The following is a 21,162-nucleotide window of genomic DNA, read 5'->3' on the forward strand; positions in this document are numbered from 1 at the left end:
TTGTCAAAACCTATAAACCTAACTAAAACCTACTGTTTAAAATATACAAAATTTACTGACTACCAAAAGATTTATTAGTCACACTATAATGATTCACCACAATAGCCACAAACATACTGTAGATTTCAGGAAACTAGCAAAAGCAACTTGTATATCATTGTGGTGAAGATGTCATGCATTGCAACTATCAGTGGTTTTGGTGAATTAACTGGAATCCTTGATAACAGCAAAAAAACCTACAGTCTCACAAAATGGAAGCATGGAAAATACAAATATAACATGAAAAAAGCAGAATCAAAAGTACCCAACAAGTACAACAATTGTTGTAATTTTGATTTCTTTTCAAATCTTGATAGAATTCACTTGTTGTAAAGGGTATGTAAAGAAGGTTTGTGTTAATGACATCCTGGTCATTGTTCAGGTATTGACCCTATTTAATGATCAAGCTTTTGGAGTAGTCAGTGAAGTTGTTCAGGAAAGTGCTAGGGATAAAAGAGAGATATTGAGTAAAAATTAGGGAAATTCTTCCATATTGTCCTGTCTTCTACATCTTGCTCTTTTACACCTCCCACCTGCATGTCTTCTCTCACTACATCCATAAACTTTCTCTTAGGCCTTCCTCTTTTCCTCTTGCATGGCAGCGCTATCGTTAACATCCTTTTTTCATTTATTTTTTCCAATATACCCAGCATCTCTTCTCTGCATATGTCCAAACCAATGCAATCTCGCCTCTCTGACTTTGTCTCCCAACCTTCCAACCCGAGCCGACCCTCTAATGTGCTTGTTTCTAATCCTGTCCATCCTCATCACACCCAATGCAAATCTTAGCATCTTTAACTCTGCCACCTTCAGCTGTGTTTCCTGCTTTCTGGTCAGTGCCACCGTCTCCAACCCATAAAACGAAGCTGGACTTACTACTGTTCTGTAGACCTTCCCTTTCACTCTTGCCGATAACCGTCTATCACAAATCACTCCTGATACTCTGCTCCACCATTTTCACCCTGCCTGCACTCTCTTTTTCACCTCTCTTCCACAATCCCCGTTACTCTGAATTGTTGATCCCAAGTATTTAAACTCATCCACTTTCACCAACTCTACTCCCTGCATCCTCATTATTCCTTTGACCTCCCTCTCATGTATTCTGTCTTGTTCTGACTGACTTTCATTCCTCTCCTCTCTAGAGCAAACCTCCAACTCTCCAGGATCTCCTCGACCTGCTCCCTACTCTCACTACAGATCACAATGTCATCAGCAAACATCATAGTCCACAGGGACTCCTGTCTAATAACATCTGTCAACCTGTCCATCACAATTGCAAATAAGAAAGGGCTTAGAGCCGATCCCTGATGTAATCCCACATCCACATTGAATGCATCCATCATTTCTACTGCAGACCTCACCACTGTCACACTTCCCTCGTAAATATCCTGTACAACTCTTACATACTTTTCTGCCAACTCCCAACTTCCTCATAAAATACCACAACTCCTCTTGAGGCACCCTGTCATATGCTTTCTCCAGGTCCACAAAGATGCAATGCAATTCCTTCTGGCTTTCTCTATACTTCTCCATCAGCAACCTCAGAGCAAACATTGCATCTGTGGTGCTCTTTCTTGGCATGAAACCATACAGCTGCTCACTAATCATCTCCTCCCTTCTTTACCTAGCTTTCACTACTCTTTTGCATAACTTTATGCCGTGGCTCATCAATTTTATACCCCTGTAGTTACTACAGCTCTGCACATCCCCCTTATTCTTAAAAATCGGTACCAGTACACTTCTTCTCCACTCTTCAGGAATCCTCTCACTTTCCAAGATTCCATTAAACAATCTGGTTAAAAACTCCACTGCTTCTACCATGGACCAACGGCCTTTCCATTTTTCATCCTTTTCAGAGCTGTGCTTACTTCCTCCTTGCTAATCTGCTGTACATCCTGAGTTACTATCTCTACATCATCCATCCTTCTCCCTCTCTCATTCTCTTCATTCATCAGCCTCTCAAAGTAATAGGGTGGTCCAGATCTAATTATGCAACTTTTAATGCAATGCAGGAAAACAATACAAGACAAAAGAATTGCTGTTCATCTGACAACCATCTCCCCGCCATTTTGGAATGCAGGGCAGATGCTGCCATCTATCGGCAACAAAAATAATTTTTTGTGAATTCTCTATGTAATAAACTTAATACATTATAGCGTAATGAAAATTGCATAATTAAATCTGGACCACCCTGTACTCTTTCCATCTGGTCAACACACCCTCCTCACTTGTGAATATGTTTCCATTTTTATTCTTTATCACCCTAACATGCTGCACATCTTTTCCAGCTCGATTCCTCTGTTTAGCCAATCGTTACAGGTCCTTTTCTCACTCCTTAGTGTCTAGCCTCTCATACAATTCATCATACACCTTTTCTTTAGCCTTCACCACCTCTCTCTTCACCTTGTGCTTAATCTTTTTGTACTCTAGTCTACTTTCTGCATCTCTCTGACTATCCCACTTCTTCTTCACCATCCTCTTCCTCTGTATACTGTCCTGTACTTCCCCATTCCACCACCAGGTTTCCTTTTACTCCTTCCTCTGTCCAGATGGCATGCCAAGCGCCCTTCTTGCTGTCACTCTTACTATTTCTGCTGCAGTTGCCCAGCTGTCTCTCAACTCTTCACTGCCACCCAGTGCCTGTCTTATCTCCTCCCTAAACTCAACCTTTGCAGCCTTCCTTTTTCAACTTCCACCATTTGATTCTTTGCTCTGCCCTCCCTCTCCTCCTCCTCTTCTTGATCTCCAACATTATCCTACAGACCAGGGGTCGCCAACTCCAGTCCTGGAGGACCACCATGGCTGTAGGTTTTCATTCTAACCCTATTTTTAAATGAGTGCTCTATTTGTGCTGCTAATTAACTGAATTAACTTATTGAATTGCATTTTTAAGATTTAAAATATCTTAAAAATATCTGAATATATGAATATGAATATCTTCACCGTTCCCCTGCATTGCTTCATTTCTTTCCTTAAATGGCACCCAAACAGAAATGAAGTGTGAAGTGAATGAGCCAACAGAAGACCAACTAAGTCAGGGCCTGAAACTTCAACCAATTTCACTCCAACCAGCTGCTTAATGAGGTGCCAATTCTTGTCGTTAATTAAGTAAATTCTTTGATTCCATGGTTTGTTGTTGCTCTCATTGTGCAATAGCAGACATTTCTGAAATTGTTGATTTTCTCTTTCTAAGAGCACTGTTAAACTGTTTTGGGGACCTGAGAAAATTAACATTCCTGAGACCTTCATCTTTCTTTATTTCCAGATATTGTATGATGGACACCAGTTGTTTTGGTTCATTTTGTATCTCATTATTGTTTGGCTTCTAATTAAGGAAAAAGAAACAATTAAGGGGTCTGAGTCTTCAGGGGCAAGTAAATTAAAATGAATTCAAAGGAAGTTAATTAGCAGCAAAAAACAGGTTACTCATTAAGAAAAAGGTTAAAATGAAAACCTGCAGCCATGGTGGTCCCCCAGGACTGGAGTTGGCAACCCCTGCTACAGACGACCATCCTGTGCTGCCTAACTACACTTTCCCCTGCCATCACTTTGCAGTCTTTAATCTCCTTCAGATTGACTCTTCTGCATAGGATATAATCTACCTGTGTGTATCTTCCTTCACGTACGTCACCCTATGTTCCTCCCTCTTCTTAAAATATGTATTCACCACAGCCATGCACATCCTTTTTGCAAAATCCACAATCCTCTAACCTTCTTCATTCCTCTTCTTGACACCATACCTACTCCTCATCTCCTCTATTCCCTTCACCAACATGTCCATTGAAATCTGCTCCATTCGCCACTTTCTGTCCCTTGTGTACACTGTACATCACTTAATCCAACTCGCTCCAGAAATCTTCTTTCTCATCCATCGAACCCCCAACTTGCGGGGCATAGTGAAACATTACATTAAGTAAGATGATATAGTTCAACTGTTACCAGTTGTTATTGGTGTTTTTTTCAACAATCAGAGAATGAGCAATGACTTGTTTAAGGTCACAAAGTGAGTCGTAGGTAAAACAATGACATGGAACTAAATGAGAAGGTACTTATTTTGAAAGATGGTTAATTGCAGTGGACAGAACCAAAATGTAGGTGCTGACCTACTTATTTGGAATGTACTAGTGAATAATGTGTGGGGAAAAATCTTATTTTATGTAGGTATATAGTAGTAGATGGTGTTTTTAAATGAGTGTTGAACAAAATGAGTGACTTTGGTGACTTTTAACATGGTATGATAGTTTATGCTGGGTGTGTCTGTTCCAGGATCCATCACATAGCTCTATTCATGGGCTTTTCATTTCAAGTGTTTACCAAGATGATGTCAAAGATAAAAAGATACCAATGATAGGCTATCCCTGGGACAAAGTCTGATTATAGATCAGAGGAGTCAAAGCACAATGGCAAGAATCATAAAAGCTAACAGTTGGGCCACAACCAGGCAAATCACATCTGAGTTCCACAATGGTGCTGAACGTAATTTCAAAACAGACTACTCATTGGACTTTGTCTCAAATTGGTTACAGTAGCTGAAGGCAATGTTGGGTGTTGATGATGTCAATCAGCATTAAACAAAAGAGTGCCATATCCAGTTGGCACAGAAACATGAAAACTGGACTAGACCAGCTACTTGGCAATACCAATCCAGGGTTCATATTGCATCATGCTGATGGAAAGGTCACAATTTATTGCAAGCTACGTGAGTCAAGTGAAGAATGCTGTTTGGTGTCAACAGTGCAAGCCAGAGGTAGCTGTGTAATGGTGCTGTGAATGTTTAGGGGCCCCTGCTACCCACGAAAGAACGTATACATACATTGCTGTTAACAAGGTTCATCCTTTTATCCACTCTCAGTTTGACACTTCCTGCATAACAGTGCACAATGCAACAATGCACTTATCATCACCAAATACTTCCATGGACATGACAGCAATTTTTTTTTTTTTTTTGCTTCAGTGGCCTGCACGTTTTCTTGGTTTTCAACCTTCTCAAGCATCTTTGCTATTAGTATGTAAGCTTCCAATTTGCAGTCACTGTGTAACATTTATTTCCTCATGGCATGGCACAACCATTCCTGACCACCACATGCAGCATTTTACAGAATCAATGCATAGACAATTTCATACTGTTCGGAAGGTTAAAGCAGGGGCAACAGACTTCTAGATAGGTTTATATAATAGACTGTCAGCATGGTGTATGGATTTTAGGTTCACAGTCTGATATGTGTTTGTATTTATGTGCCCATCATTGTTGCAGTTAATAAGAAAATCATATTTTTTCCAAAAATAAGATTATCTGTGTTGTTTCAATTACTTGTCATTTCTGAGTACTTTGCGAGCTAGTGTAGCCTGAAAAAAAGACATATTTAATATATGGCTCGATTTGTGTATATATGTATGTACAGTGCATGTGTTTATTTATATACAAACACATACTTGCAGAAATACTCACAAACACAGTGGATTTAGAAAGTATCCAAATCCCTTCACTTTCAGCACACATTATTTTGTTTTATATTTAATTTTAAATAGTTACTTTGGCTGTTTTGCCAATTGGTCTAACAGGGTTTTGGTAATTGTAACATATGTTTTAGTTTTTTATTATTTTTAGTCTTTATCTATTTTTCTAATTTTAGGTTTTAGTTTTTCATTTTTTTATTAAGTTTTAATCATTCAGCAATTAATTTTTGTCACATTTTTTTTTAGCTTTGTAATATATACCAAAAATATCCATGCAGATTTACAAGTGTAAAAAAAGAGTTTTCTTTATATCTGTCAAATTATATAACATTCAAGTTGTACCTGTCATCTTAACACATAGTTTTACTGTCTGTGACAAAACTTAATTTTCTTATATATATATATATGACAGTTCAAGACTTCCAGTATAACTAAACAAGTTAATGTGTGCAGGATGTAATACTCGGGTGCATTTGGTGACTAAGTTAAATGATTTGAAAGTTGGAGCATTTCACATTTTTGATTTACTTCATCCAAGAATCAGTTATTACATTTTTGTTTATTGAATGGTTATTTAACAATTAGTTAAATTTATAAGTAATAACAAAGCAATGCAATTCCATGTGTTAATGCACTACATTAAATGCGTGCTTTTCAACAGTACTTTATAATGGAGTTAAAAACGGAGCACAAATAATCTGGTGGTGGCTGAATAGCTTTCGTACACAGGAGATTGCAATTCAGGTGATGTAAAAATGGCATCATTGATGTGTATTAGTGCTGGATGGTGTGTGACTAATTGTTCAGTTTTTTTAAACATTTTTGAAAGTATAGCCAATAGAGTAGTATTCAGTAATTATCACCTGAAAAACATCTATTAATACAAAATGACCAATACTTGCATAAAATCAGTATCAATATTACCATATGGAATGAGAAAAGGAACTGAAATAAGTTTCCCATCTAGCTATTAATATCATGTAAAGCACAGTAGTTTGTTAGAATTATATAAATAAGTACTGTAAGAACCGATTTATTGCATAATGGAAATATGAATGGTACACAATGGGCAAGACGATCAGGGGTTTGCTGGTATGTGATTCGTTAAAACAGTGTTAATGCTTGTCATGCACCATTAGTATAATTACATGCATTACAAAATAAATTCCAATAGATGGTGCACTGCAAACGTTAATGCTGAATACAATGAAATCTACAATTACTTAGATTTCAGGATGTCTTAGGTAGCACAGCTAGTGCTTGCATGTATATTATGCACAAAGACTAATGTGATGAAAACCAAGGTTAAAATTACATTTTTGTTTTTTCTTATTTTTTTTTTAGTTTTAACAAAATAATTCTGTTTCCATTAAATGACATGTTGCATTGTAGCTTTCGGTAGTGGGAATAACACTGATCTATATTCAGTAATATATAATGACAAAGTGAAACATTTTCAGAAAGGTTTATAACTGAACCTTCTTTTTCTATCCTGGTTAGATCCAGATTGCCCTCTTCTCTCAAGTCAGTAATCTTTGTACAAAATCTTCATTTTATTGGCAGTCTGTCACATGGAATAATCATCATTCTGCAAAAAGAAATGTGTTTGATAAAGCCATTTTATTTTGACCATTTTTAGATCCAGAACTGAACTTTAGGAATGCTGGTATCTTACAGCACAGATAAACAGAATAAAAGGTTTCAGTGCCGCTAATGCATTTAAAAATGTTTCTCTAGTAACCAGTTAGCATTTATACATGGCTAATTAAGTATCAGCTAAGGGTGTTTATTATTAGGACACTGAAAGAATGGATGCTGAAAAATTAGCTTGGCAGTCCTATGTGACTAATAAATTAAAATCATGACAAAATTATTTAGTTATTTGACTATAGTCAAGAGTTCTACAAAAATGAAAAGAATTAAAAGGCAGCTTCTTTAGCAATATTATGGTGCAATGTGGTGGGACCACCAGTGTCTATCAGTCTGTAAGAAAGAAAAGCCAGCCTGGTAATGGAGAGATTGTATATGGAACGAACCAGCTTTCTCCAGTCCCTCCAGCGTGTCCTGGGTCTTCCCTGGGGCCTCCTCCCGGTTTGACGTGCCCGGAACACCTCACCAGGGAGGCATCCAGGAGGCATCCTGATCAGATGCCCGAGCCACCTCATCTGACTCCTCTCGATGCGGAGGAGCAGTGGCTCTACTCTGAGCCCCTCCCGGATGACTGAGCATCTCGCCCTATCTTTAAGGGAAAGCCCAGACACCCTGAGGAGGAAACTCATTTCAGCCGCTTGTATTCGCGATCTCGTTCTTTCGGTCACTACCCACAGCTCATGACCATAGGTGAGGGTAGGAGCGTAGATCGACTGGTAAATTGAGAGCTTTACCTTACGGCTCAGCTCCTTTTTCACCACGACAGACCGATTCAGAGCCCGCATCACTGCGGATGCCGCACCGATCCGCCTGTCGATCTCACGCTCCATTCTTCCCTCACTCGTGAACAAGACCCCAAGATACTTGAACTCCTCCACTTGGGGCAGGATCTCTCCCCCAGCCCTGAGAGGGCACTCCACCCTTTTCCGGCTGAGGACCATGGTCTCGGATTTGGAGGTGCTGATTCTCATCCCAGCCGTGATGATGATAATGATGCAACTCATTAACTATTTTCTTTCCATTGTCAAAAAGTTTAATTTACTAAATAATGTCAACAGTATTAAGATTTATTGGGCAACACAAGTCTCTAGTAACCACCAAGGTCACAGTCCCAGCCCCAGACAGGGCCTACTTCAGTTGGGATATTGTGGTGTGAACTCCTCATTCAGCATTCAGTTCACCATTCCTCTCTTCTAATTCTTACATTTTACATTTCATGGCCATCATAGTGAATGCTTTGTTTGAGCAATGTATGAGTGATTTTGTCATATCCCAGCTCAAGAAGTAATTAGGCAGTTTGTAGTACACTTACTGACTGATTTTATAGATAATAAATCATGGATAAAATATGGAAACTATCCACAGATACTTAATTTAATTGTACTTAATTAAGAGTGTGTACTGTCTCAAACTCTGTATTTTTAAATGAATATACAGTGGAACCTCGAGATATGAACAGCACTGTATACAAGAAATTCAAGAAACGAGGAAAGTATGAACGAAAAATTCGGATCTAAATACGAGCATTGTCTCGCGTATCGAGCCACGAGCCAGGCTGTGGTTATGCGTGACGCATTTCCCAATCTGCCTCGACTTGGGGATTCACCCAAGCTGACGCTGCCAGCCCGTCAGCTCACTCAGTGTTCCTTGTTCTCCCGTAGCAGAGGATCTACGCGTTTGTGCGCTTGTGATTGCATTGTTTCGCTGTAGCAGTTCGCCGTATAAGCGTATCCAAAAATATCGCAGACATGCAGACGGAGAATAGGAGACGATTGCCCTCAAGAGGAGTACTAGGGTTTTGTACCGTGTTAGCCATTATGAATGTAGAGAAAAGCCAAGCAAAATGACACCTTTTATTGGCTATCTAAAAAGATTACAATATGCAAGCTTTGATTACATCTTCCCTGAAGAAGGGGCCCGAGTTGCCTCGAAAGCCTGCATATTGTAATCTTTTTAGCCAATAAAAGGTGTCATTTTGCTTGGCTTTTCTCTACCCTCAAGAGGAGAGAGAGAGAGAGGCGAGTGAGCGAGAGAGATAAGGAGAGAGAGAAAGAGAGAGACGCGTGCGCGAGCGAGAGAAATAAGGAGAGAAAGAGAGAGACGTGTGCGAGAGAGATAAGGAGAGAGAGATGCACACGAGAGAGAACCATCAGCTCAGTTATGATCACATGACGCTCAGCAGACAAAGTGTATCCATACTACTTGTATTGCAAGACATCGCTCGTTTTATCAAGTCAAAATTAATTAAAAAATTTAGCTCGTCTTACAAAACACTTGGAAACCAAGTTACTCGCAAACCGAGGTTACACTTGTATATATTATTTATCAGTGTTATTTGTTAGGAAAATTGATTTTTATGTGAATATTTTTGGGGGTGCAGAACGGATTAACTGGATTTCCATTATTTTCAATGGGGAAGTTTGTTCCAGATACGTGAAATTCGCTATACATGCTCAGTGCTGGAACGAATTAAACTCGTATCTCGAGGTTCCACTGTACTCATATTTTTATACACCCAGTTTCTTAGCAGTTGTACTGTTAGGGATAACCTGTTCTAGTAATTTAGTGACATGTTGCATGAAGAGTGGTCATAACTGTGATAGATGCATAGAAGATGTTCTGTGAGATGCCAAGTCTAGCTTCTAACAGCCTGTTTGACTAGAAAAAGGAAACCTTTAATACTGTGTAAAGACAGTGGGAAAAGTAATGAAGTAAAGAATTTGATGGTTCAGTAGCAAGATGGAGAGGAAGCTATGTTTAGAGTTGAGAGGGAAAAAAATTTAAAAGCAGTATATTGGATAGAAAAGAGCAATTGACTAAAGCAGTTAGGTCATGTAGAATGAGATGCTGAAATTGACTATTGACTAATTGAAATTTTTCAGAAGAAAACGTGATAATGGTGTATAACATAAGGTAAACGAGTCTTACCATGGAGTACATACAAAATTGCAAAAATCTGAAGTTTTATTGCCAACTTGGGCAAAGATAATAGGAAAATAAAAACAGTGTTTGTGTTGTTATAAAAAGTATTGAGGTTTTTATTTTTTTAAAACTTATGTTTAGAACCAACTGGCATGTCCAATAATTTTTGACAGTCTGCTAGACTACTGGCTGGTTAACATTTGCATTGCATTCTTTTATATATATTTTATATAAGTTTGACCCTTTTTCCTGTGCAACTTATTATGTTTTATACAACATAAAAAGTAAAAAAAAAACCAAAAAAAAAACATTGGCACAGAAGCAGAAAAAGCACTAAGTAACAAAGAGACCGTAGGACATAAGGAAAGAGTTTTGAGTATTATAAAAGCAAATACAATTGACAAATTATCATAGTCTTAAAAGAGCAACAATAATTAGTTTAGTCTGCTGATGTTCTTAATCTAATTCAAATTATTTACAAATACAATTTAAAAAAACGTTGAGATTGCTTCTTGTGACAAGCTGTTACTCTTAAGCATAAAGTATTTTTAGCAAATGAAAGGAAATTACACATTAATATTTATAGAATTTCATAAACAAAGAATTCAGACTAATCTTGTTCATGTGAGTGATAAAGATAAAAATAGATAGTGTCAAAATTAATGTAAACAGCAAAAAGATTCTGTGGTTGAAACAGACAGGAGAAAAATAACATGTTTATGGTCATTCCTGTACGATACTTAAATTCAGTTATTCTTAGTGCATTTGTTTGCTGTTTGGGTTATCCTTTTTACATTGTTCTAGCTGAAGTGCGAAAAAGCAACAGTCCATTCATTTATGACAATACATAGGGATTTTTTTTTCTTTATACATATAATGTTTCTTAAATATGAATCTGAGTTGTTTTGTTTTATGCTGTCAACTTAGGTGGACTTTCAGCGTAAAATGCGAATCACTGGCATAATTACACAGGGTGCTAGTCGGATTGGCACAGCAGAGTTCATTAAGAACTTCAAAGTGGCTTCAAGCTTCGATGGGAAAACGTTCACCATGTACCGTGCTGAGGGCCAGAACAAAGACACGGTGAGTCAAAACAGCTTATAATTCAGGATTGCTGTTAGAATAACCGGTAACTACATACAGAAATACAGCGGTGACTTTTTTGTTCATTATTTTTAGGTTTTCATTGCCAATGTGGATAATGATGGCTCAAAGACTAATTTATTTGATCCACCCATTATTGCACAGTATATCCGCATCATTCCTACAGTATGTCGCAAGGCCTGTACACTACGCATGGAGCTGATTGGCTGTGAGCTAAATGGTAAAAAAATAAATAAATAAAAAGAATCTGTAATTATGCTGAAATATCTAGATGTCTGCAAAAAGTACTCCTTTTAACCCATATTGCTTTAAATTAAGTCATGATTTTGAAATCCAGTTAATCAATAATTTTGTTTTAATTCTAATTAAAATGTTATTCACTGTTAATGTCTGTCTATTCATCATATATATCCAGTTACTGCTATAGTGCTATGACAGTTTTTTCTAAGTACTTCTTCTGCTGGGACAAAGTACTTTGCTCATTTTAATTTCTAATTCATCACTGATCACTGTTCTTACAAAATCAATTGCTTTTTCTTGCTGAGCAATCAAATGATGCTTAATTAATGACATTTCTTTGCATGGGAATGATGGGCTGTCTCACTGGTGAATTTTGTAGGGGTATGAGAAATTAAAAAGAAGAAATTCTCTGTGCAAATTTAATATGTACATGAAGGGGATGGACAATGATGTTCAAAAGTCTAAAAGTTAGTGGCAGAAGAAATTTAATGAAAATAAGTATAAGATATTACATGTAGAATGTAGAAATATTAGAGTTGAGCACACAGAGGTCTGAAACTTTTAATGTACGTCTTATGTCAAGGATCTAGAGTTACAGTGGACTCTTCACTGTGTACATCAAAACACCATACAGAAGCAATCAGAAAGGCTAATAGGATTTTAGGTTATGTGTAGTACAGGACAAGGGAGGCTATTTTTAAACTGTTTAACTCACAGGTGAAAACCCCATATGAAGTACGGTGTACAGATTTGGCCTCTAAATTGCAAAAAAGATGTAGTAGCAGCAGATAAAGTCCAAAGGAGAGCAGCTAGGTTGATTCTGGGACTGAAATGTCTGAGCTGTGAAGAGATGAACTTTTTCAATTAAAACAAACAAAGATTGAGAGGTGACATGATGAACATTTTTAAAATTGTGAAGGGAATTTGTACAGTGGATTTGTAGCAGTTACTTTAAAAACACAAAAGACACAGTTGGAAACCTGTAAAGGGCAGATTTTACACAAACATTAGAATTTTTTCTTCATACAAAGAACCATAGACATAATGAATACATTACCAGGTAGTGTGGTGGAGTGCACTTTAGGAATGTTCAAATTTTGACTTGATGGCATTTTGGAGAATCTAGGTGGATTGGATGCATTAGCTTGTTGGACTGAATGACTTGTTCTCGCTACAATTGTTGTAATGTTCTAAATCTTTGAATTTTGAGAAAAAATATATAATGGTCTTATTTGTTTGTTAGATTTGCTTTGGTGGTGAGACATTTGCAAAAAAGGTGCTCAATATATTGAAACGTGTCAGTTATTGCACCAGCTTTGGGTAAAGCAGGTTTACAGTGTGGATAGGGTTATACTTTTATATGTTGTAGCTGAAAAGAATAAGCTACCTTTTTTTGCTCAGTTGTCAAGGAAAATTTTCCCCTTTTTTTGTTTTTGCCATCTATAAAGTTTTGCTCTTATGTCTTGCACCACTAAACTAATTTGACTGGCCACTAAACTGTGTATGTAATGCATGATATGTTGCATTTATGTCTGTTTGTTGTTCTTTGCATTTGCTGCTGCTTCCTGTGTGTCTATCATTATTTTAATTGTCTTGTTCACAGTGTATTTAAACACGGCAGGTTGCTCTGATCCCTTGGGTATGAAATCCCGCCTGATCACCGACACACAGATTACTGGCTCTAGTGCCTACCGCACCTGGGGTATTGATGCCTTTACGTGGCTCCCACATTTAGCTCGCTTGGACATGCAAGGCAAAACTAATGCTTGGACTGCACTTCACAATAACAGGACAGAATGGATTCAGGTAATGGTTTCCCTTTGTAGATGAAAAGCTATACCATTCATTTGAATGCTTCACTTAACGTAGAATATACTTATTTTTAATTAATTCAGTCCCATATGTATGGCAGGAGCTGCAACACGCTGTAATCAGCACCTCCTCCTCCTTATGTAACTTTTCATGTTTTTGAGCTTAGTGCTAGCATTTGTGATCTGAGAAAATGTTTTACTGTATATGTGGAATTTATATCTGTCCAAGGCAGATAATACAATAAAGAAACTCAATTTAAGATATATAGTTAACTATTTTCCTAACTGTTTGGCAAACACTGAGTATAGATGAGGATGCATCTTATTGTAGCAGAATCATTTTCTTCCAGTGCTGCGTAGTCGGTAAGCTGAAATTTGGATATCTATATTGGTGGTTTAAGGTTAAATATTATTTATATTCAAGAACTGTCATCTTTCTACAACAAACAAGGAAAACAGTGGCAGTTGTCCAAGTGTAATTCAGTGAAACATTTATTCTGTCAGTTTTATTTTATATTTGTATGATGGAAGGCTCAGAACACTTGTAGAGATAAAAAGATGAAACCCACATAATAAAGTATAAATTACAGGAATTTCTCAAAGTAGGATTGGCAAAGTCCTAATCAAGCATGAACAACATTCAAGATAAAAACAATCAAACTGGTTCAAATTTATGCCAACTTGTAATACTAAATGTTATTTTACTATATATTACGATCATTTTATACAGTGATTCAATCTGAATCATATGTTGATGACAGCAGATCATCCAGTAGCAGCTTTGTTAGCTTGACTCTGCTGTTAGATTGGAAATTACCTGTTTTTGTTGAGGGCTTCCCAGAAGGAGGGAAACGAAGTCAATCTTGCCAGCCTCTGCATGTAAAACAAATATATAAATGCTATAATATTATGTACTTTACCTACATGCGCCATTAAAGTAATACTCCAGCCAAAAATTATATATTTTTTTATGTTACCTGTTCCATCTATTTTGTAATAGTGGCCAAAAAAAAATGTAATCTCATGTTTTCATGTACAATTTTGAGAAAAAAAAAAGTTATACGCCAGTAGTGACCAGTGCTGTACAATGGCAAATAATCTGAAAAACATTTATGGAAAAGTGAAAAAAAAAATGTTGCATTACTTATGTCACATAATGTACATGTCAGTTATCTAGCTGTATGCTCATTATTTGAAAAATGCAGATTTTTTTGCCAAAATATTGTTAGAGAGTTACTTCTGTACTAAACAGCCCAAATCATAAACAGAAAACTATAGCATCATGGGAAAGACTTTTTGAATTGGAGATCCTCCTCTCCCCCTCATTCGTTGGTCAAGTGTACTGTCTTTTATGTATTTTTTTTGACCAGTTATGCCCTTTTATGTATTCTGGGAGATGTCAGTGCCATCTTTTTTTTGTCATTTGTATGAAAAGGCAGTTGTATTCCACAGGGATATTGCTATACCAGAATTGAAATTCTATATGAATACCATTAAAATTACTCCATACTTTTCAAAATTCTATTCAATAGCATTTTATTAAAGTACCTCTATTTATTAAAGTGAACAATATTTACCTTTTCTGTAATACAATATAAAATATATCTGTCCAGAAGTTACCCAATTATCATTTAAGTAAACACATATTGGCATAGGGCGGCACGGTGGCGCAGTGGTAGCGCTGCTGCCTCGCAGTTAGGAGACCCGGGTTCGCTTCCCGGGTCCTCCCTGCGTGGAGTTTGCATGTTCTCCCCGTGTCTGTGTGGGTTTCCTCCGGGTGCTCCTGTTTCCTCCCACAATCCAAAGACATGCAGGTTAGGTGGATTGGCGATTCTAAATTGGCCCTAGTGTGTGCTTGGTGTGTGGGTGTGTTTGTGTGTGTCCTGCGGTGGGTTGGCACCCTGCCCTGGATTGGTTCCTGCCTTTTGCCCTGTGTTGGCTGGGATTGGCTCCAGCGGACCCCCGTGACCCTGTATTCGGATTCAGCGGGTTAGAAAATGGATGGATGGATATTGGCATTCATAAATATCAAAATACAATGCAGGGCTTGAGTTTTAATATGTAGCAGAGGTGTGCATCTCCACAGTGTAACAACAAATGTTATTCATAATTTTGGAGGGATTTCAGTATAGGATTTGTAAAAAATGAAATATCTTGAGCTATTAGAGTTTGCTTAGCATGTGCACATTCTAAATTTATACTCTGACATTTTCTGTCCAGCAACTGAAATATACTGCTTAAAAACAATACCAAATATAAAAAGTTCAAACATTATTATACCTGTACTGTTGAGTTTGTGAATTACAAGTTAATTCAAAATATTTCCATATAAAACAACAGTGATCAGAGTTTGTAATTGTTTATGCCTGTGTACAAATCTACAATTTGAAAAATACTTGGGCTGTCGTTACCTGTACTTAATAAATGTATAACTGTGAGACAGCATTACAGTCTTTAACATACCATTCAAATATATGGCGGATGCTTTCACTTATGGATTATACTAATGAATGTTTTTTGCCTTCGAAAACCAAATGAATGACACAAATTCAGTGTCTGCACATTTGAATTCAGCAATGAAGTAGGCTGTTTTTGCTTATACAGCTGTGTGTTTCTGCTTTTACACATCTCAACATAGTATACATATTAATAAGGAGATGTGCATTGTCCTTTGAAGCACTAAAGAACTAAATAAATTTTATTTTGGTAGCAACAAATGGAGGAACTCATATCACTGGTGTAGAAAACCCATATAGTCCCCTCATGTGAATCTTCTGTTGATGTTTACTTGCTATAGTAGTTGTTTCAGCTGGCAACCCTCCCATCCCACAGTCCCACAGTTGTGTAACTGTGTAGGCATGTGAGTCGCACCCTAGCGTGACCCTGAACTGTATACACCAGTTAGAAAATGGGGGATGCTTTGACTTTCTGGACATCTGTTGGAGTGTTCATTATAATCAGAGAATGAATGCAAAGCCTCTGCTTATTTATCGGGGCTATGTAGGAAACTTTCTAAATGTAATTAATCTACTTTTACAAATGCATGACAATGCAAGTTAAATAATTACACCTCATTTGATCGGTAATGAGCACACACAAATCTGTTTTTTTTTTTTTAATAACAAGTACGATTCCTGCATTCACTCACAGAAGTTCTTCAAACAAACACAAAGCATTTCCAGATATGGCCTCTATTCTTTTTCTTTTCAATATGTGTTGATGAAGTTCTGTATTATCCCCACAGTGAGACATTTTTATATGTAGTTTTTACTCACTTTTAATTGTATTTCTGAGCTTTTCAGAGTAATTAATCTGCTTTGTTTTCTTTCTTTGTGCTACCGATACTGTAAAAAAGCTGGTCACGTTACATTTTAGGAACCTTGGTACTAAATTAGTACCAATGTCTTGTGACTTTACTAATATCCCATTATATTTTGTAAACCTATATATTTCTTCCCCATTATGTAGGTACACTTCATGTTTTGTTTTAAAATGTTTTTCATTTTGAATCTCCCTCTATATTGATTTAGCATTTTTATTGTATTATTGCTCAGTAAGGCAGTGCTTTGCGTGGCACTATGATGTGGACACCAGGCCATATCAATCTAAAATAACACAATAATTTGGTAAGGCTCTTCAGAAAATTAGGCACTTTCCCATTTAGAGACAGAGAGAAGTTGGTGTCCTTCATGATTAGCTGGTTAGCAATGACTACTGCAGTCTCTCTGCTTTTGCACAAGGGCACTACCCAAAACCACATGAATAGAAACCCTTGCAAAATGTATCATTCACAGTCAAAAAATGTCACGAGCTGAAAATGTAATGCATGCTTGAGCACAGGCTTTTGGTACCAAAAATTCTGTGACTGTAAAACATTGGAAAAAGGAACTGCTTTCAGTCAAAATGTGCAATGCACACTTGCAAAATGTGTTATGCGTGCTCAGAATATGCTGTGCAGTCTTGTGAAACGTGACACTCATAGTCAAAACATAACATACTTGAAAAATGTGTCATGCCCACTCGCTGGCTTCTGCCAGTACTCTGACTTTATACCTTTGCTTTTTAGCAGCAGAATTGAAAGTTGAAAATATTGTACTATTTTCTGCTTTTATTTAAAGGTTGACTTTGAAACATCAAAGCAAATTACTGGAATTATTACTCAAGGAGCAAAGGATTTTGGCACTGTCCAGTTTGTCTCTGCCTTTAAAGTGGCTTACAGTAATGACGGGGAGTCCTGGAGTATCATCAAAGACACAAGCAACATGGAAGATAAAGTGAGTGTTAAATCAAATAATTAACAGATCAAATTTATTATTTTAAATTGCTTCATTAAGAAAAATGCAAAAGGCATTTTTTGCCCCGAAGGTTCATAATTTATTTAACTTTTATGTTGAGCACTTTCACTTGCATGCTTAGGATAATGCTCATAGAGTTTTTACAAATATTATACAGTTAAAACCAAACATTAAGTTTAGGGAAACACACACACCATGAAAATATATACACTACCAGTTTAAAAAGTTTTTAAACACCCACATTTTTCCAGTTTAAGCAGATCAAGTCCATAACCTGAAATGTTACAAAGGTAAAGCGGTAAATAGGCAGAGGTTAGGTTAGTTGACAGCTGGAAGAAAAGTCCATACTACAATGATTAAACAAACCTTTGGCGACCAGCCTCATCAGAAAAAGGCAAATCAGAATCTATCTGAATGCCCAGCCTCTCTCTTCTTGGCTTTCGGCAACATACAATTGCACTGGGCTTTTAAAAGTTGAGATATAGCCAAGTGGACTTTTCAAATGTACCAGTGACTTGCAAATTTCTTCCATTGCTCTAAAAAGGTTAAAATGTTGAACAATTATTTAATTAAGTACTAAACATTTTTTCATGCAACTCTCTAATTTTAAAAAAAAAAACTTATGTAAAATGATGTCACAGTACAACAGATAGTAAAGCTTTTCTCTATGGTAGGTGTAAAATGATGGAAATCATTTGGGGAAAAATGCTGAGAATACCTCTTGATACTTTTTATTTAAAAACATTTTACCTATAGGAAACTTAAAGGATCAGTTAAGATAAACGAAAAGATTAAAAAGAAAATCAGTAAAAAGCAAGTACATTTGAACTGCATTTTTTAAAATTAAAGCAGATCTTGCCTTCCTGCCTTATTTTTTCTCCAGCCGTCTGGAGTTTTTTTGTTTTTTCTGTCCCCCCTGGCCATTGAACCTTTACTCTTATTCGATGTTAATGTTGATTTATTTTGTTTTATAATTGTGTCTTTCATTTTTCTATTCTTCATTATGTAAAGCACTTTGAGCTACTGTTTGTATGAAAATGTGCTATATAAATAAATGTTGTTGTTGTTGTTGTTCCTGCAGTGTAATAAGAATGCCCCATTTGATTGTGGTGGGCTGAGCTCTCTCTCTCTCACACACACCAAATTAACAGCCATCCTGTTGCAAAAGGTTAAATCATGTTAAGGGATGCCAAAAATATATGCTTAGTCAAAACTTGGATCCTGAACTTTTTAAATACCAATGGTATTTCAAAATAACAGTGCAAGATCTAAAGATTTGGGGGAAATGTAATTATACTTTATTAGATTTCTGGGAAACTGGTAAATAAAGCATGTCAGAAGTATTTGTAATGACAAAGAAAAGCTTTAAGCTAGTGAATAAGTGCATGCATAATTAAGATAGTGATTCCAGAGAAAAGTAACCCACACTCACCGTGGTCCTGTATAAACGTATCTGAGTACCCAGTTCTAGACTGTCTCTATTAATATGGGAATTATGTGGGAAAAAAAAAAACAAGTCATTTGTTTTTTCTTATTCAGTTGTTATTGGAAACAGTAAATTGTAACTAAATATTACTGGCAGATTGTTCTCTATAGAATCTTAAATTTCTGTATTATTACATGTGCATGTGATAATTAAATGTGCAAGGCTAAAATTCACAGATTTTCACTTTAACACTTATTAGCAGGATGTTGTCTTTGTTTATTATATTTTTCCGCCTTTTTCTTTTCAGATATACCAGGGTAATGTTGACAACAACACCCACAAGAAGAACCTGTTTGATCCACCTATTATTGCCCGGTTTGTTAGAATCATCCCTTGGACATGGCATAATAAAATCACACTACGTATGGAATTGCTTGGCTGTGATGAATAGATAAGAGGTTTACTTTCCTCACCTGCCAGACACTGAGTTCTGAGTATTCATTCAGCATCTCAACTTAAAAGCTGACCAGTTATATTTTTGTCTTTTAATTGTAAAAAATACTTATACATGTAAGAGCTGTACAAAAAGGTGGCATCACTGGTCTAAGATTTGAGCTAGGCAAGAACACACAATATCAAGATTCAGTGTGGTGGTAGCTGATTTTTGGGATTTTGAGTAATTCAGCTCAGTACTACACCAGTGATGCCATCTGTCCACTGTCTCTGGCAATTAATATGACAATTTCTGCAGTGTGAATTGATGTAATTTTTTTTTTAAAGTACCCACATGAAAGAGTACTTTTCACTATTAAAAGACTGAAGAATATGGCTGTTTAATTCTGCAATGCCTGCCATCACATAACTTAAGAAAATATATAACATTCAATTCTTATCTTAATAATGTGTGCATTATCAGAACTTGACTGATAACAAGTTTAAATATGTACAACATATGTGCCAGAAACATGTGGCACCCCGTTCACTAAGAAAATGATACACAAGAATGCAAATATTGCATTTGTCAGTGAATGCTAGGTTTTAGAATTCTAGGATAACAATCATTACATGGTCTTGCATTTCTTTTGTCATATCTGAATTTCTAGTGCACTACTTCCTACAAATATTTGGTTAAGACTGTTACATTTTTAAATGTTAACTTTAGTTAGTATATGTTTTGAGCAAGTAGTGAAAAATTATGTTCTACCCTAGTAAAACTTGTCACTAGATTTAGCTGTCCTTGAAGATACAGAAAGCATACTGTAAATGTGCATCTATCTTGTTGAATCAGGTTAAATCTTCACGCCAAAATTTAATTCATGAGAATTACAGGTTCTGCAAACACTTATCTAATAGACTGAACTTGCATTGTTTTGTTTTTCTTATGCTTTATTTGTTAGATGGTATAATAATACAATTAAATCCACAGATTAATAATGAAAATTTGTACTGTGCAAGGGTTTGTGCAGAATTTGTTACATTTTACTGAATGGAGGCCATCTAACTTACTGTATGTAGAAATCACAAATGTTGTTTAACTCTTGTATATCCCTTTTTCTGATTTAGTAAGTGCAATATTTCATCACATATTTCTGTGACTTTTTGTGCATTTTACTTGATAGAAGATTTTATTACAAAAAAGAGACTATATTTACCAATTTCACACCATCTCAGTGCAATATAATGTGGTGGTTATAGTATCTGCCCACAACCTCTTTCTCATCCAGCAGTTTTAATTGGCTTTTATTATCCATCGCTGCTGCTATACTGCTTGTTTCAAGGCGCTTTATGGCAATTAATCTGGATTGTACTGTTTGACCTTAAAGCTCTTTAATATTTTAAGGCTTCTGTTTGTTTGTTTTTCAACATTGTCACTACAAAATTACCTTTGTTGAAATAGTTTCTTTAGGTTGGCCTCACACAGTTGTAAAATTATTTGGGAGTTTTGTTATATTTTTATTGTGTGAAAAATGTAAGTCTTGCAATAAAAACTTACAGACTAATCCAATATCATTTGTTGTATGCGTCATTATTGAGAAAACTGTTTGCAGCTTTCTTTGTACTGTAATAGGAAAAACTACAAAAAGCTGCATGTGCAGCACCAAATCAAACCATTTTGTTTATTTAGGATTAATAATGTTTATCTAATCTAATAAGTTAAAATGAATTGGAGCCATGATTAATATTCTTCACTAATATAAAAATGTAACTATGAAATAGT

At 36.3% G+C, this 21,162-nt stretch overlaps 1 protein-coding gene across 3 annotated transcripts in view; it reads left to right on the forward strand.

The window, feature by feature from the left end:
* Positions 1-20,949, forward strand: part of LOC120541442 (EGF-like repeat and discoidin I-like domain-containing protein 3) — a 68,143-nt gene extending 47,194 nt beyond the window's left edge. For 2 of the 3 annotated variants that reach the window (XM_039773066.1, XM_039773068.1), the window contains 5 exons: positions 10,996-11,151; positions 11,248-11,392; positions 13,016-13,218; positions 17,342-17,497; positions 19,252-20,949. In XM_039773066.1, coding sequence (XP_039629000.1) covers positions 10,996-11,151; positions 11,248-11,392; positions 13,016-13,218; positions 17,342-17,497; positions 19,252-19,395 — 804 coding nt within the window. In that variant the 3' untranslated portion in view covers positions 19,396-20,949. The remainder of the gene's footprint in view (positions 1-10,995; positions 11,152-11,247; positions 11,393-13,015; positions 13,219-17,341; positions 17,498-19,251) is intronic. The other variant, XM_039773067.1, reaches the window with a different exon arrangement.
* Positions 20,950-21,162: the final 213 nt, after the last annotated feature.

Source organism: Polypterus senegalus, chromosome 12, assembly GCF_016835505.1.
Source record: "Polypterus senegalus isolate Bchr_013 chromosome 12, ASM1683550v1, whole genome shotgun sequence".
Taxonomy (NCBI): domain Eukaryota; kingdom Metazoa; phylum Chordata; class Cladistia; order Polypteriformes; family Polypteridae; genus Polypterus; species Polypterus senegalus.